At 40.5% G+C, this 13,340-nt stretch overlaps 2 protein-coding genes across 5 annotated transcripts in view; one reads left to right on the forward strand and one right to left on the reverse strand.

Annotated features, from left to right (window-relative positions):
* The window catches only part of CWC22 (CWC22 spliceosome associated protein), a 304,789-nt gene that overhangs the window by 228,991 nt on the left and 62,458 nt on the right, over nt 1-13,340 (reverse strand). Inside the window, exon 3 of the mRNA XM_090144114.1 lies at nt 2,118-2,204. The gene's annotated coding sequence lies outside the window, so the exon portion shown is untranslated. The remainder of the gene's footprint in view (nt 1-2,117; nt 2,205-13,340) is intronic.
* UBE2E3 (ubiquitin conjugating enzyme E2 E3) overlaps nt 1-13,340 on the forward strand; it is a 57,236-nt gene that overhangs the window by 2,641 nt on the left and 41,255 nt on the right. For 3 of the 4 annotated variants that reach the window (XR_004168046.2, XR_004168045.2, XM_031601351.2), the window contains exon 3: nt 1,050-1,100. The exons of the other annotated variant lie outside the window; for it this stretch is intronic. Coding sequence is in view for 1 of the 3 variants with exons in the window: in XM_031601351.2 (XP_031457211.1) it covers nt 1,050-1,100 (51 nt within the window). In the remaining 2 variants the exon portion in view is untranslated. The remainder of the gene's footprint in view (nt 1-1,049; nt 1,101-13,340) is intronic. 4 annotated transcript variants of the gene reach the window in all.

The following is a 13,340-nucleotide window of genomic DNA, read 5'->3' on the forward strand; positions in this document are numbered from 1 at the left end:
TTTCTTTTAAATGCCTGAGGTGCATCACATAGAGGCTCACAACTGAGTTTTCTCCTCTTACCTTTGTTTTGGTTAATCTTTGTGAGCCCAGTCCTGTACATCTCCAGTAGTTCAGTAGTGTGGTTGGACTTGATGGAAATGGTGCAAGGGCTTTCAGGGCAGTCGCTGTTAGCTCATACTCTAACACTTGCTGTACACACAGAAAAACGGTCTTGCTCGCGTGGGTTTTCTTGTGCAGGTTTTTTGTTGTTGTTTTGACATTTTAAAGAGGAAATTGCCTTGAATCTTTAAAAGTTACACCTCCTATGCACATGGATAAATAGTAAGATTAACACGAAGTTTTCAGTGTTGTTTTTCTGGACTGTAACATTTTGGGAGTGGTTGTTACAATATAAAGCTAAGCATAGATTATTTCAGGTTATTATGTTGCTTTTTATCATGTAAATACAGCTCCTGTAAGGCTGGGGGAGGAAAGGCAGCAGAAGGTGTTGAGAGGAGCAAAGTTGATGTGGAGATGATTCCAGTGTCAGAGGCAGCCAGGCAGATGTGCAAACCTACTTTTTAAACACCCTGCAAAGCAGGAGGTAGAATATTGCCAAAAGAATACATTTGCTGACAGCACGGCTTGCTTCTTCAGCCTCGATCACAGTTCCGTAGCGCTGGTTTAAAGTCATTGTCAAATGTGCTTGTACGGCCCCCCTCCCCCCGGCTCATTTGCATATTAGCTTGAAAAGAAAATCTCTCCGGCAAGATGTGCTCGGATATGAAAAAGAGTTACTGTTCTGGGTACTTGTGGGAGATTCCTACCGAACTCGGCTGTGAGCGTTCTGTTTATACACAGGATCGAGCAGGAAAAAAAGCTGCAAAGTTTCTCAGCTGTGGGATTTGGGTTATACCTCTGAGAACAAAGAGGAAGCAGCCATGTTAGCATTACTGAAGGCAAAGCCAATCTTGCATTTAACTGCATGGTGGTAGAGGGCAGTGTAATTCCCTGATTTATTCTATAGACTATCTCAAATGCTTTGTGTCTGTTCTCGTTTCACCAACAGAATCCAGAAGGAGCTAGCTGAAATAACTCTTGATCCTCCTCCTAACTGCAGGTATGTAACAGCTTCTTAAATCGTGGACAGTGCTAGGAGATTAACGTGCTCAGGCTAATAAATGGGAAAGTTCGTGTTTACAGCTGGTGACTATTAGACAACAATCGTGTGCAGCGGGTTGAACAAGCAAAGGGAACGTTTGATATTTTGTCTGCATGCTGTAGGGGTAGTCATTAGTGGTTGATGTACATAGAGAAATGTATGCAGTTTGTTTTAAGTAGTTGGTCACTGCCTTTGTGAAATGTTGATTATGTGAACTTCAAAATATACTGAAGCTTGCGACATGATGTTTGCATGTAGGTTGAACTGTCTTTTGAGTGACAGTTTAGAGTCACTGCTTGATTCTGAAGCAAAAGCAAAGAACTGAATGTGATTTTTATATGCTTTCTCTTAGTGTGTTGCTTAACAGTTAGATAAGAAGTGTTGCCTTCACATTTATGTGCCTGTCAGTCAGAGCTGCAGTCCCTTGGTAAAGAATGTTTTCAAGGAGGTTCCCAGCCTGAGAAACACTTCTGTTGGTTTTTAGAAAATGAAATTATAAGCGTGGAACTCCAAGTGATACAATCTTAAATAAAGGAAAGGTAACTGGAACACTGATCTGTAGGGAAGTTGAATAGTACCATAGCCGGCTAATTTCTTTGAATCTTTAACATGTTTTACTTTTGTTTAAAAGACACATAAAATTCTCATTAGCTGTGAGCATCCAGCAATCAGACTTGCACTAAAACAGCATATAAATAATGTTGTTTCATTTGACGCATCTCTGCATGCTTTCTGACTGTAAGATTTCTTCAGATTAACAGCTCGTGTAACAGTAAGAAATGGACACATTAAAAAAATGCTGGAAGTGCTTTCTGATTCTGGGTGAGAATTGTTGGGCATTTGGAATAGTTTGAAAGGTTGGTGCAGGTCTCGTGAATTTGGTAAGATGTGAGTTTCTCTCATTATCTTAATAGGCCTGGAGAGGCAGGGACTTACCGAGCTGTGTTTATTGAATCTGTGGTAAAGGTGTCTCACCTTGAGAGCAGTGCTGTAGATCGCCTCTGGCTGTCTGATGTATCTGCCTGCAAGGATGGTGGCTCTCGCTCTTCACAGGTGCAAGCTCTGTAGACAGAGAGAAAATAGTCTGCTTTGGTTTTAGTTCATAAACTGTTTAATAGCTATCCTGTTACTGGAATCTAGTTCTATGTTTGTCATGTATTGTAGGTTTAAACCCCCCCCAAATGGGGCACAGTAGGAGAGAGAGTTTCTGAAGGAAATAAAACACTAATGCCTTGCCTTATAGATAAACACTGAAAATATCACTGGAGCAGTTTCAGGTACAGCATACTGCAGCCTTGCTTTCAGAAAGAGAAGACCACCACCCCCCTCATGCTTTCCAGTAGTATCTGATCTTCAGCTGCTTGGGAAAGCATGCTCCTGTGGTATTAGCACAAGAGCACTGCAGTGAATCCTTGTGAGCTGTACTACCAGATACCCAGGAATGCCATTGAAAATTATGAACCTCCACCCCCGAAAGTCTCTAAAATTATTCAAAACTTCTCTCCTACAGAGCGCAAGGGAGAATATGATTATTTTTGACAGTGTCAGTGCTGCTTCTCCTATAGACATTTTTGTGGAGGAATTCACCCTTTAATAAAAGCAACAGTATGATGATTGTATTTTTACCTCCTGCAAGTATAAAAAATAATTAGAAAGAGGCATTGACATCTTTAACAGAAATTCTGGATGTTCAGGATGAGCAGTTTGAACAGAGTTTGATTGCCCAAAAGGTTACCACAACACTGCAAGTTCCTTTTCAGGAGGAGCCTTTCTGGCATAGGGAGGTAAATGCAGCTGAAGCAGAAGGCTTATAACATGCTTTCATATAAGTTACAGTAGCACAGATCAGGCAACAAACTGATACAACAGGCACCTGCACTTCATTGATTTACATTCCACAAACAGCAGAATGTTGCTTATGTTACTGAATACATTTATTATATATGTAAAAGTAAATAAAATGTAAAACAACAATGCATTTAAAAGCCTGCAGAACTTGGACCTATTCATGTGTGTTTTAAAAATGACAAGCTGCTTCTATCTTAAGATTTCCCAAAGAGATTTCTTCACGCCAAGTTGCATTCCCCCAGTCCTAGAGTTGGCCCACCAGTTGCAGGGTTCACAGCAATGCAGCTGGTGGCTGATAGTCTCAGATAACAGTCCTTCTGGTTGCCCACTTATGGAACTAAGAAAGTCTAGCATTTTTAAAATTACAATAATGCACATGCAAACATTATATGCTAATTTAAAGGGATGCACTCTTCTGTGCTGTGGTAAATGCTGCTGCTGCTTCTCACCTGCCAGTGAGTTGCTTCCTAACACACTTCCACCAGAAGGACCTGAGCTTGATTTATTAGCTTAAAAATGACACTAACTGGTTGTGCTGTGATTGTTGCTCAGAAGATGCGTAGGTTTCCTCAGCAGTGAAATTTCCCACACTCACAGCTATTACTTCTAACAGCTGTTTTATAAAAATGCCTGAGCCCCAGGAGAGCCCCATTCTCGGGTGTGCTGAGGAGGCCTGGGCTGCACATTAAGTTCTATTTTAGGCACTGGGGCAGCAGAATGGCAGGCACATTAAAAATGTCTAAAAAGCAGGGTTTTTTGCTTGCTTATCTCTATGGTATACTTTCTGATTCTGTTTGGTTAATTGGGCAATGAAACATTAGAAAACTCATATTGTCTACCACTCACAAATACAACATGAGCTGCATCCTTGAGGATACCACCCCAAAAAAATCTTCATGCTGTCAGCTGTCTACTTTAATGTATATTAATACCCTACATTCTTTTGGGTTACAGTATGATTTCCAAGAAAGACAGAGCATCAAAAACAATGAAATTAAATTTGATCTTAAACCACTAAAGATGACAGGAAAGAAATTAAGTACCGCTTTCACCTCGTGTTTACTCCCATCTCATAGAAGGGCTTGAAATGAGTCAGTTACTGTCCAGCTGTAACACCAGGGCACATAGGCAGGCTGAGGACACAGGTATCCAATCCTGTTTTTTCTTGCTTTTGCTGGCTTAACTCAAAGCTCTACTACTTGATGCAGTGTGCTGTATTTAATTTCTTTTGTGCTTTTAATAGCATAAAGCACAGCTAAAAAGGTCTTGGCCCTATTGCTCCTAGGCAGCTCAATTTCAAACCATGGCCAAGTGCTTTTACAGGCTTCAAGGTACGGAAGTGTGCCAAAACCCACTGTTGTACTTTCTCAGAAAAATGCTGCAAAAGGTTTTGCACATAATGCATGTTAGATCTGTGCTGCAGAAATGCTCTTAAATAGGTTTGACATATCTGGAATGGCTGTTCTCAGTTCATGGTGAGAAACTGTTCAGAACGGAGGTCAGCACGCCAGAGCTGAGGTTAGATCTGAGGCTGCTGCGCTGACCTGGGCACCTTGGAGGCTGCAGGGTACAGCAGAGCTCCCACCCTCCAGGTGCTTCCTGGCTTTTAGGGCTGAGACAAGGGAGGCCATTCCCAGGGGTACCATGATTTAGAGCAGTTTCTATTAGTTGCTCCTGGCTGCTCTGAAAATCCACAATAGCAACAAGATGCATCTCATTGCCTTTCCTTGATCCTCCTCCTTTCTACTTCAAATTTAATTGTTGTTCAACTTGATGAGAAAGTTTTGAAGTTCAATCCAATACTAAAAGAATTAGTAACATTCATGCCAGCACACTTTATAGTTTACATTCACTTTTACAACAAATTCAGTTTGGTGTAAAGTTCGGAGGATATAAAAACAAACACTGAAATGAGTGTATCCACTGAGAGGTTAATTCATGTGGTTTAGAAAGGAGTGAGATAAGATAGCGTGTCTTTCCCATGCAAGTGTGAGAATTGGAACAGTTTATGGTCTAGTCTGTCAGTTGGATTTAATCACCTTTCTTTGTTAAATTAAAGATCAGACATTTGAAAACAAGTGCTTATAAAGGCCAGACAAAGCCACGTGCCTTATAGCCCTGGTAAGAGGCAGCTTTTCTCCTTCATACTGCTGGGAAATAAGATTTCTTATTGAGAGAGATTTTTGGATCACCCCAAAGGCTCCCTTGCTCTGTCTTGTCCTCTTGCTAGTGAACATCTGAACTTAAACGTGATCAGGCCACTGAGAAGATTTTTCTTAATAGAGATTACTATCAGATCTTGTACGCTAATAGATACTAATGTGATTTTTTTTGAGCTGTGCTACAGAAGATAGCAGTGATGATTTTGCTGTTTATGCCGTCTCCTAAGCTGGCAGGCACATTGATAATTTATGAGTAGCTCATTTTAAAACTCCTGATTTTAAAATAACTCTGCAAAGTACATGTGCTAAGCACAATGGGAAGATAACATGTAGGGTTTTTGTTTTAATATAAGATTCTTGTGCTTCCAGAGGACTGCATCTGTCCCTTTCATTACAGTTACATGTGGGCTAGTTCTGTGCTGTACAGTTTTGCCAACTAAACCCCACAATCTAGTGTATGACAAAGAAAAATGCCTGCAAAACCCAGACAGATGCTTTCTCTGGTTTAGTTATGGACCCATGAATCCAGATGTTTTTAACTGTCTTACTGTGGTTATTACAACATCAGTGAGGAAGAACTGCAGTATGTATTTAAAGCAATGTAGTGCAGGTATCCTTCAGAGTAGCAATTTAAGCTCTTTCAATTGAGCTGTCTGAAGCAATGAGAAGCAGTAAATGATTGTGCTGGTGGTGCAGGCTCTTTTGCGTGCAGAGGTTGCTCTGGATGGAGCACCCTTCCACAGCCATGTGCTAGTGAGGAAGGTGCTGCAGATAAGCTGCTAGAATCTGTCCTTTTTGTTAACATTCTCTATCTACAGTAAGGTCGTAGGCAAATGTTTACTCTGCAAACAGTCATGCCTGTTGAAGATGTTACTGCACAGCTGTGGTTTGCTGCAGTTGTGCCTTGGAGGTGGTGACTCCAGTCAGCAAGTGAAGGAAGATCATCTGCAGGGGCTACCCACAGGGAAAGAAAGAAAGTCATCCACATTTGCTTAAATAGATGACTCAAATGAACTCTGCTGGATTTTTCCTCCCTCTCTTTAGAGTAGGCATTGTTCACATGAAGTATTTTGTCAAACACACCAGGATATGAATAAGTCAATCCATTCCCTTGTCTCTCAAATGTAATAAGTTTCCATCTCTCCTTTGTCAAAGACAGGTCTTCGTTTTGCTACCTTTTAGAAATCAGTAGGAGGAAGAATATCCTGAAAGCAGTCAAATACAGCAGTACAAATGTATGCCCAAGTCTTCAACTGTACTGTTGTGGCATTTTTTCCAATCAAGCTTCTGACTTTTTGTTCACTGCCAATCTCCCCAGTTTTCATTTATTCTGTTCATTTCTTATTGGGTAAATGTCTTCATATTGCTAAACACTGAATCTCATTAAAAAAAAAAAAACAACATAAGTTTAGCTTGTTTACACCTCTGCAGTAGAAACTACAACTGTGAACACTAAATAGTTCAGTACAGAAGGAGCTGTTTATTAAGGTAGGTATATGTTAGAAATACATGCAGAAGTACCCATGCTCAAGTTGAATGAGCAAGACTGAAAAACCAACACAACAGCACCCAAACCTGACTTGATAGTGTGCTTTCTAACAGCCACATTTTACTTTTTATTTTGACTTTTCTTGGCCTGGCACTTGCTCACTACCAAGTATAATAAATCCATTCTACAAGAAAAGAAAGCTGAGGTTTGCAGAACGGTTCTGAAAACATAAACCCACGCAATTATTTCTAACACTTCATTTCCTGTACAGAATTTTGCAGTTGCAATTACAAAAACACAATTAAGAGGGTTCAGAAATCCTGCAAGAACATGTCTGAAGTAGCTCTCAAGCTATTCAAATACTGTTTTCTAGTATTGTCCAGCTCTGTTCCTTTGTTGGTAGTCTCAGAACATAAATCAGTGGCTTACCATAATTTAAAGATATGTTTATCTAATGATAACCTTGATTTATCTAGAGTTATTTCTACCGAGCAGTTTCTTCCATGCTCTTTCCCACAAGAAGGATCTAGTCTAGGTCAGGCTTGCAAGGAGCAGTATAATGTAACACAGCAATCAGAAGTCTGTGCTCTGTAGTCCATTTGTAGTAACAACCTTATTCTGCTATCTTTACACGTGCAGAATGGCTGTCACCTTGTTTGCCAGTAGTCAATCAAGCTGACTAAAGAATGGGGGTGATATAAGTATAGAAAGGCATTTTGGTAAAACGTTGAAGTGTTAAGTTTTGCTGGGGCATGCTGTTATTTAACATGCTTTTATTAAAAAAAAACACAACAGTGGAAGATTGTGTAACTCCAGAATAGAATATTTAAATTACTCTCTTTTCAGTTGAGAGTGGATGACAGATCCACTAACTCAAATTGCCTCAAGTTTGTGGTTTTTTTTCCAGCCCATATTAGCTTTGACCTCATTTAAGTGCAAAACCATGGGTGGGTTTTTGGTCTTCGCTTGTTTTTCCTTTTTCCCCTCCCCCAAACCACCACACAGTGAATTTCTCACACAAGTAATATGAGTGGAATAGTTAAGACAGGGTTTTGCAGTACAAGTCAGCATATCCACTCATAAGGATAAGTTCTTATACCTTCAGATTTGCAGCTCGGGCCCTTGTGTAAGCAGTGTCCACAGCTCTGTCATACACGCTCTTAAACATCTGTATGTTAGTTAGAAGGTCTAATAAATCTTTCACCAGTTTTCATTAGCAGTACTTACAAAAAAAAAAAAAAAAGTCAAGAAAAGAAATCTTGGCTGTCTATTCTGGAGTTGCAGAGTAGTTCAAACACTTTTCACTTAGCCACTGGAGTTACAAGACTAGCCCTCATTATTTCTAGTTTTGTCTGGAAACAATAGAAGAGCCTGAGACCGACCAGTCTTTTAAACAGATCTTTAAGCATATGTAACACAATGGAAAGCACAGCAATAAGAGCAGAGCAGTAAGATCCTAGGCTGCAGCAAGTGAAGATTTGCCCAAATGCAATAGTTATAGGCACAGAAATAAAGGAAAGAAGCAACCTACCTTCAAAAGGCCTCAAGTGCATAGGGATCTCCAGCAGGATACCCTTGCCTCCACTGCCAACCCTTAAATGAGGTCTGGGAAAGGGTGGATCCTGGCTTCACCCCTTTCAGTCACTCAGTGCACCTGAGCTCGCCTGGGTTTGCCCTGCCCTCCCAGCAGGTGCTCAGTCACTGCTTCAAGCCATGACTTAGCATTTCCACTGCAGCATAAAAATTGTAAAAACCACAACATGTCCTTAGACTGAAAGACAAATCTGCTTTTCAAATATCCATTTTATAGCTGAAAAAAGCCCTTTTGAAACTCTGTCATAAAACTAATTAAAATATGCCATAAACATATATATATGTATATGTTTTCACACTGTGCATTGCTCACCGCTGCCAATCTGTCATTTAGTTTGTAGTGAGCAGAGTATATGGCAATCCGAGCACACTGATCACTTCTCTATCAGATCAACTTGTCTGTGTCAGTTACACTTCTTTGACTTGATCTTTACTTTTATAGCCTTGGGATACCTAATTTTAACTCAAATTAACAAAGTGAAAGTAGAAGATAATCAGCTAAACGATATTAAACCTTTTATTTAAAATGGGTCGACTGTTTCATGTAAAATTGATGTGTGGAGGTTTCCTGCACCTCATCTAACTAGGATTTGCATGTATGTGGAACATTCTGAAACAAATAGTACAGGCATCTTGAAAAACACCTTGAGCTTGTTTCTGAGTTAAGGGCTAAGTAGGCAGGAGCAAGGATATTCAGCTGCCACCTAGGACAGGAGCATCCATTCCGTTAAACTAGCCAAGAACTATGCTGTGGCTTTAAATTGGTGCAGCTTTGAGTCAGTAACCACAAGTGACAAACATGTCCTAACCCGTTTGTGTTAATTTGGATTAATTTTCTATGGTGTACTCCTGCAGAGATTGCCCTGTACTATTATCAAGTTCAGAACAGTGGTTGGAACACTTGTTAATTTTATAGCGCTTACTGTACAACAGGATCTTTTAGGAACTCAGATAAAGATTTACTTGACTGATATAAGCATCATTTTCAGAAACAAATGGGGAGAGATTGCCTTGATGAAATGCTGCTGAGACCTGTAGTTAGCAGTAGCTCACTGTCAGGTTGGGAGAGTTTTTAGAGACGTTCAGTAGAAGACCATCCTGCAGTAATTTGTGATTACTGTTATTATTTTTAATTAGTTATTGATGGAGATGTCAAAAAAATGTGTAGAGGTGGCACTGAGGGACATGGTTTAGCGGGCATGGTGGCAATGGATTGAAGATTGGACTAGGTGATCTTAGTGGTCATTTCCAACCTTAATGATTCCATGATCTTCAGTGTCTAGACTATTACAGTGGTTAAAGTTGAATATATAATATACAGTGCTTTAATGAATTGTGAGCTTAACTTGGTGTTTGGCCAAATGAAATTTGTGAGACCTGTGTGGAGCCAGGAGTTGGACTCAATGATCCTTATGGGTCCCTTCCAACCTGGGATATTCTATGCGTTCATTATTGACCTGGGTACAGGACTAGAGCATATAAATATTACATTACAAGTTAACAAAAAAGATTATAGGCACACTGGAGGACAGAAGTAGCGTATTTGCCCATATCACTTTGAATTCAAAGTGACCTTAAATTACGTGCTACTGCATGTAATTTAGTAATGAGAACTGCAAGGAACAGCCCTTTGCCTAGGCACAGTGAGCTTTCACAATCTATGGGCAAAAAGACTGGGTAAGGAGTACTTCTTCAGAAAAGGTGTAGCAGGTCTGAGCATTGTATACCTTCCAAAGATGTACAATACAAGGCCAGAGAATGGAAATAAATAGAACAGCAGTCACAGTAGGGGGATATATTAAAGCATTGGAGACATGGTATATAAAGTCATCCCATTCAGTACAGCGCTAGTAAAGGCCAGCTGGAGTACCTTATCCAGTTCTAAGTGCTACACTGCAAAGTGATACAGGCTAGCTGAAAAGAATACAGATTAGAGGAAAGAAAGAATAATATTTGGATTTAGAAGAAAGTTCTGCCAAGGAAATACGACAGTTGCTGCTTGTTCTGTCAGGTCGTTATGGAGAGCAACTTAAATTTCCATAAGGAAGATCTAGGATAGATGTTTGGAGTTCTGAGCTGGAAAGACAGTGTGCATAAGGATATGGTGGTTCTGTATCACCAGAGGTTTTTAAGAATGAAAGTTAGAACAAGTTACTGTCAGGAGCTGTTGGCTATAAGTGATCCTATGTCGAAGTGGGAAGTGGACTAGGTGACCGCTTGAGGACTAGTTTCACCAAGCAGTCTGTCTTACCAGATTCAGATAATGATATTAAAGGATTAAAGGAAGGCTCCTCAGGAAGTGATTTTTCCCTTATTTAAAAACTCTATTTTAACAGTGAGGCTTTTTTAGTATAATCACTCAGTGAAAATATATAGGTTCTATCATGTCAAGTAACAGAAGTAACATCGATTGTTTGAGCGGTCACTGGCAGTACACAGTTCTAGTCCTGTTGTCAATTAAAAAACAAAAGAAATTGTTGGTGTGTGTTTTTTGTGTTTTGTTTTTTTTTTCTTTTCACTTCATTTTTTCATGGCCCGATCCTGCTTTCCCTGCACAAAGTTGTTGCATTCTGCTGACAACCAGAAGTAAATTAGGCATGTGTTGTGCGTTCTCCAGAGGTGTATTACCCTTATGAGAAACTAACAGTGCTGTTGTACAGCAGATCTTAATTTTGGCTATGCCTTGTACTGTGTGCTTGGATTCTTTGGTTTTGTTCGCATGCACATAAGTATACCTCTAACACAAATAAACAAGAGCAAGGGACATTTTTTTCCCTTCTAAGCAATTAATAGTAGGTAGGCAAGCCCTAATGCATCTGTGCATATGCATAACGAATAGATCAAGTACATCAGAAAACTGACCAAGAGTTTGCAGTGGATTCTGTCTCTAAGCACCCTCAGGAGTCAGGGCTCAGAAGATTGTAGTGAAACTGTAAGCAGCCTGGCAGGTTTCCAGCTGATGAGTTAATGCTGCTATAAACTTCAGTAGTTCCTCTCTGAGGCATGCAGAAGGGTGCAGACACTGGGAAAGTAGCCAAGAAAGGCAAAGAGCAGACAGTAAAGCTAAAGGCCAGCCTCGAGGATCCACAACACTATTGTCTTGGAGGTGGTTTCTTCCCATGCCAGAAACCTTCTCTGTTACTCCAGTGGAGTGACTGGGAATCAGTAAGCAGATTAAGGTGCCCATTTAGTGCAGAAGAGGCCTGACTTGGTTAGCATAGCTTGAGCAAAGGTAGCTGTGCTCCACACCCCTGCCACACTTGGTTGACAGCACATGGTGCTGTGGAAGGCAGTGGGATCTCAGTCATGCCATGGTAGTTCATTGAGCTTAGAGCTGCAGTCCGGCAGTTTAGGTTTTCACTCGGGTTAGTGCTTCCATCTCAAGCCAAGACAGAAAGCACTGAAGACCAGGTAAGTGAGTAGAGCATCACCAGGTCAGATCCGTGGGGCAAATGGAAAACAAACAGCAAAGAGAAACATTTTGTTTTTCTTTTCTCTTGTAGGGAGAGCTAGCAGCAGAAAGCTATTTTTTTGTGTTCAGTTTAAGTGAAGCATTTAGCTCGTAAATGTTTTGTGCAGAGTGAGTTTGGGAAAAAAATAGGCATTACAATGGATTATAACACGCAATAGGAGATCTGTTCAGCTGATGATGGTTCTTGCTGAGAAGCAGCAGCTTTTGTAGCAGACAATGGGCAGCTAGATTCCTCCCTATGCACACGCACCTCTGGTAACAAACAAAGGAGTTGGCTTCTGAGCAGTGCCTGCCCAGGCTGGGCTCGTGCTTTAGCTGGCTTTTATCCTCCTTGGGCCTCAGCACCAGACTATACTGAGTGCACTGCAGCTCTGGTTGGGGACGGTGGTTATTGCGTGCCATGGTGCATTTGTTACACATTGTGCTCAGCCTAACTTCTTCTTGGGTAACCAGGGATGTATTTGGGCCAACTGTGGGGATGTCAGGGTCTATAGTGCGACATCCCATCTGGCCTCCCTCAGCAGGCACCTAAGGGCCCCTTGAGCCAAACTCGCTATACCAAAGCCCACCTAAACAGTTCTGTGTTCAGTTTTGAACTTCAGCATCTTGGGAAGGAAGTGAGATTCAGTCTAATTTCTAGTCTATAAAGCAAAAGCAAGGAGAATTCTTAAGAGAGTAAAATCTACTTGTAATGAGTGCTGTAACAAACACTGTATTCCCATGGAAGCAAATTTAAATGATCTAAGTTACCCGATGCGACCTCCTGCATATTAAGCATAGTCTGACTGATTAAACAGACTTCTTATGCCAAAAGAGGGAAATAGTGTACCAAGTAAAGTTCTACAAGCATGATTAAACAGTAATCACATCTGAGAGGGTGATCTTTGTGTGGTGACCTGTTTGCAGAGCAGCCTGTGGCTGTAGATGTGTTTGCTTGCCTGGAGCAGATCCTTTGTAGAAAAATAAGATCCACACAGATTTTATATGGTGACATAGTGCCGAGCTCCACAGGGCTTCTCTTCTAGCATAGAGTGCTGGAGTGCCCATAGTTAGGAATAGTTGAAATAGCAACCTTGTTGCCCCTTTTCCAATTTTGGTTTGCTTTTGTTTATTTCTATGAAGTATCAGAAAGCTGTAGTCACAGCTGGCATACTTAATTTCACGAGCCAACACAATGCAACTGCAGTTACTTAAATAAGAAAAGAGTTACTAAAGTAAAAGGGACATCGCAAAAGCAGGACAGTAAGAGTGCAGTAATTCATTTGATAATATACAGCATCTAACCTTAAATAGATCAATATGTGGAGAGATCAATTACTTTTCAAATACTATGAAAGAATATTGTTTTTCCCCAAGTATTTCAACTGACTATTTTTCATATAAAGAGTACAGAATAGCATTGTGCTTTTTTTTTGTCTTGGGAATAGCAGAAATGAAATAATTTCTTATCAGCCAGAGGCAAGCTAATGGTAGCAGTTGCTGATACTGAACAACTGTTGGGGGCTGAGCACTGCATGGTTCCCCTAGATAAAAAGGGCATGCTGGGCAAAGTTTCCATAAAGTGGGTGTGCCTTATTAAAACTTAGTGAAAATAGGGGCAGAGATGGAGAAAGTGGAGATGGGAATTGTATTAA

The sequence above is a fragment of the Phasianus colchicus genome, chromosome 7 (assembly GCF_987193195.1).
Source record: "Phasianus colchicus chromosome 7, bPhaCol1.hap1.1, whole genome shotgun sequence".
In the NCBI taxonomy this organism is placed as follows: Eukaryota; Metazoa; Chordata; class Aves; order Galliformes; family Phasianidae; genus Phasianus; species Phasianus colchicus.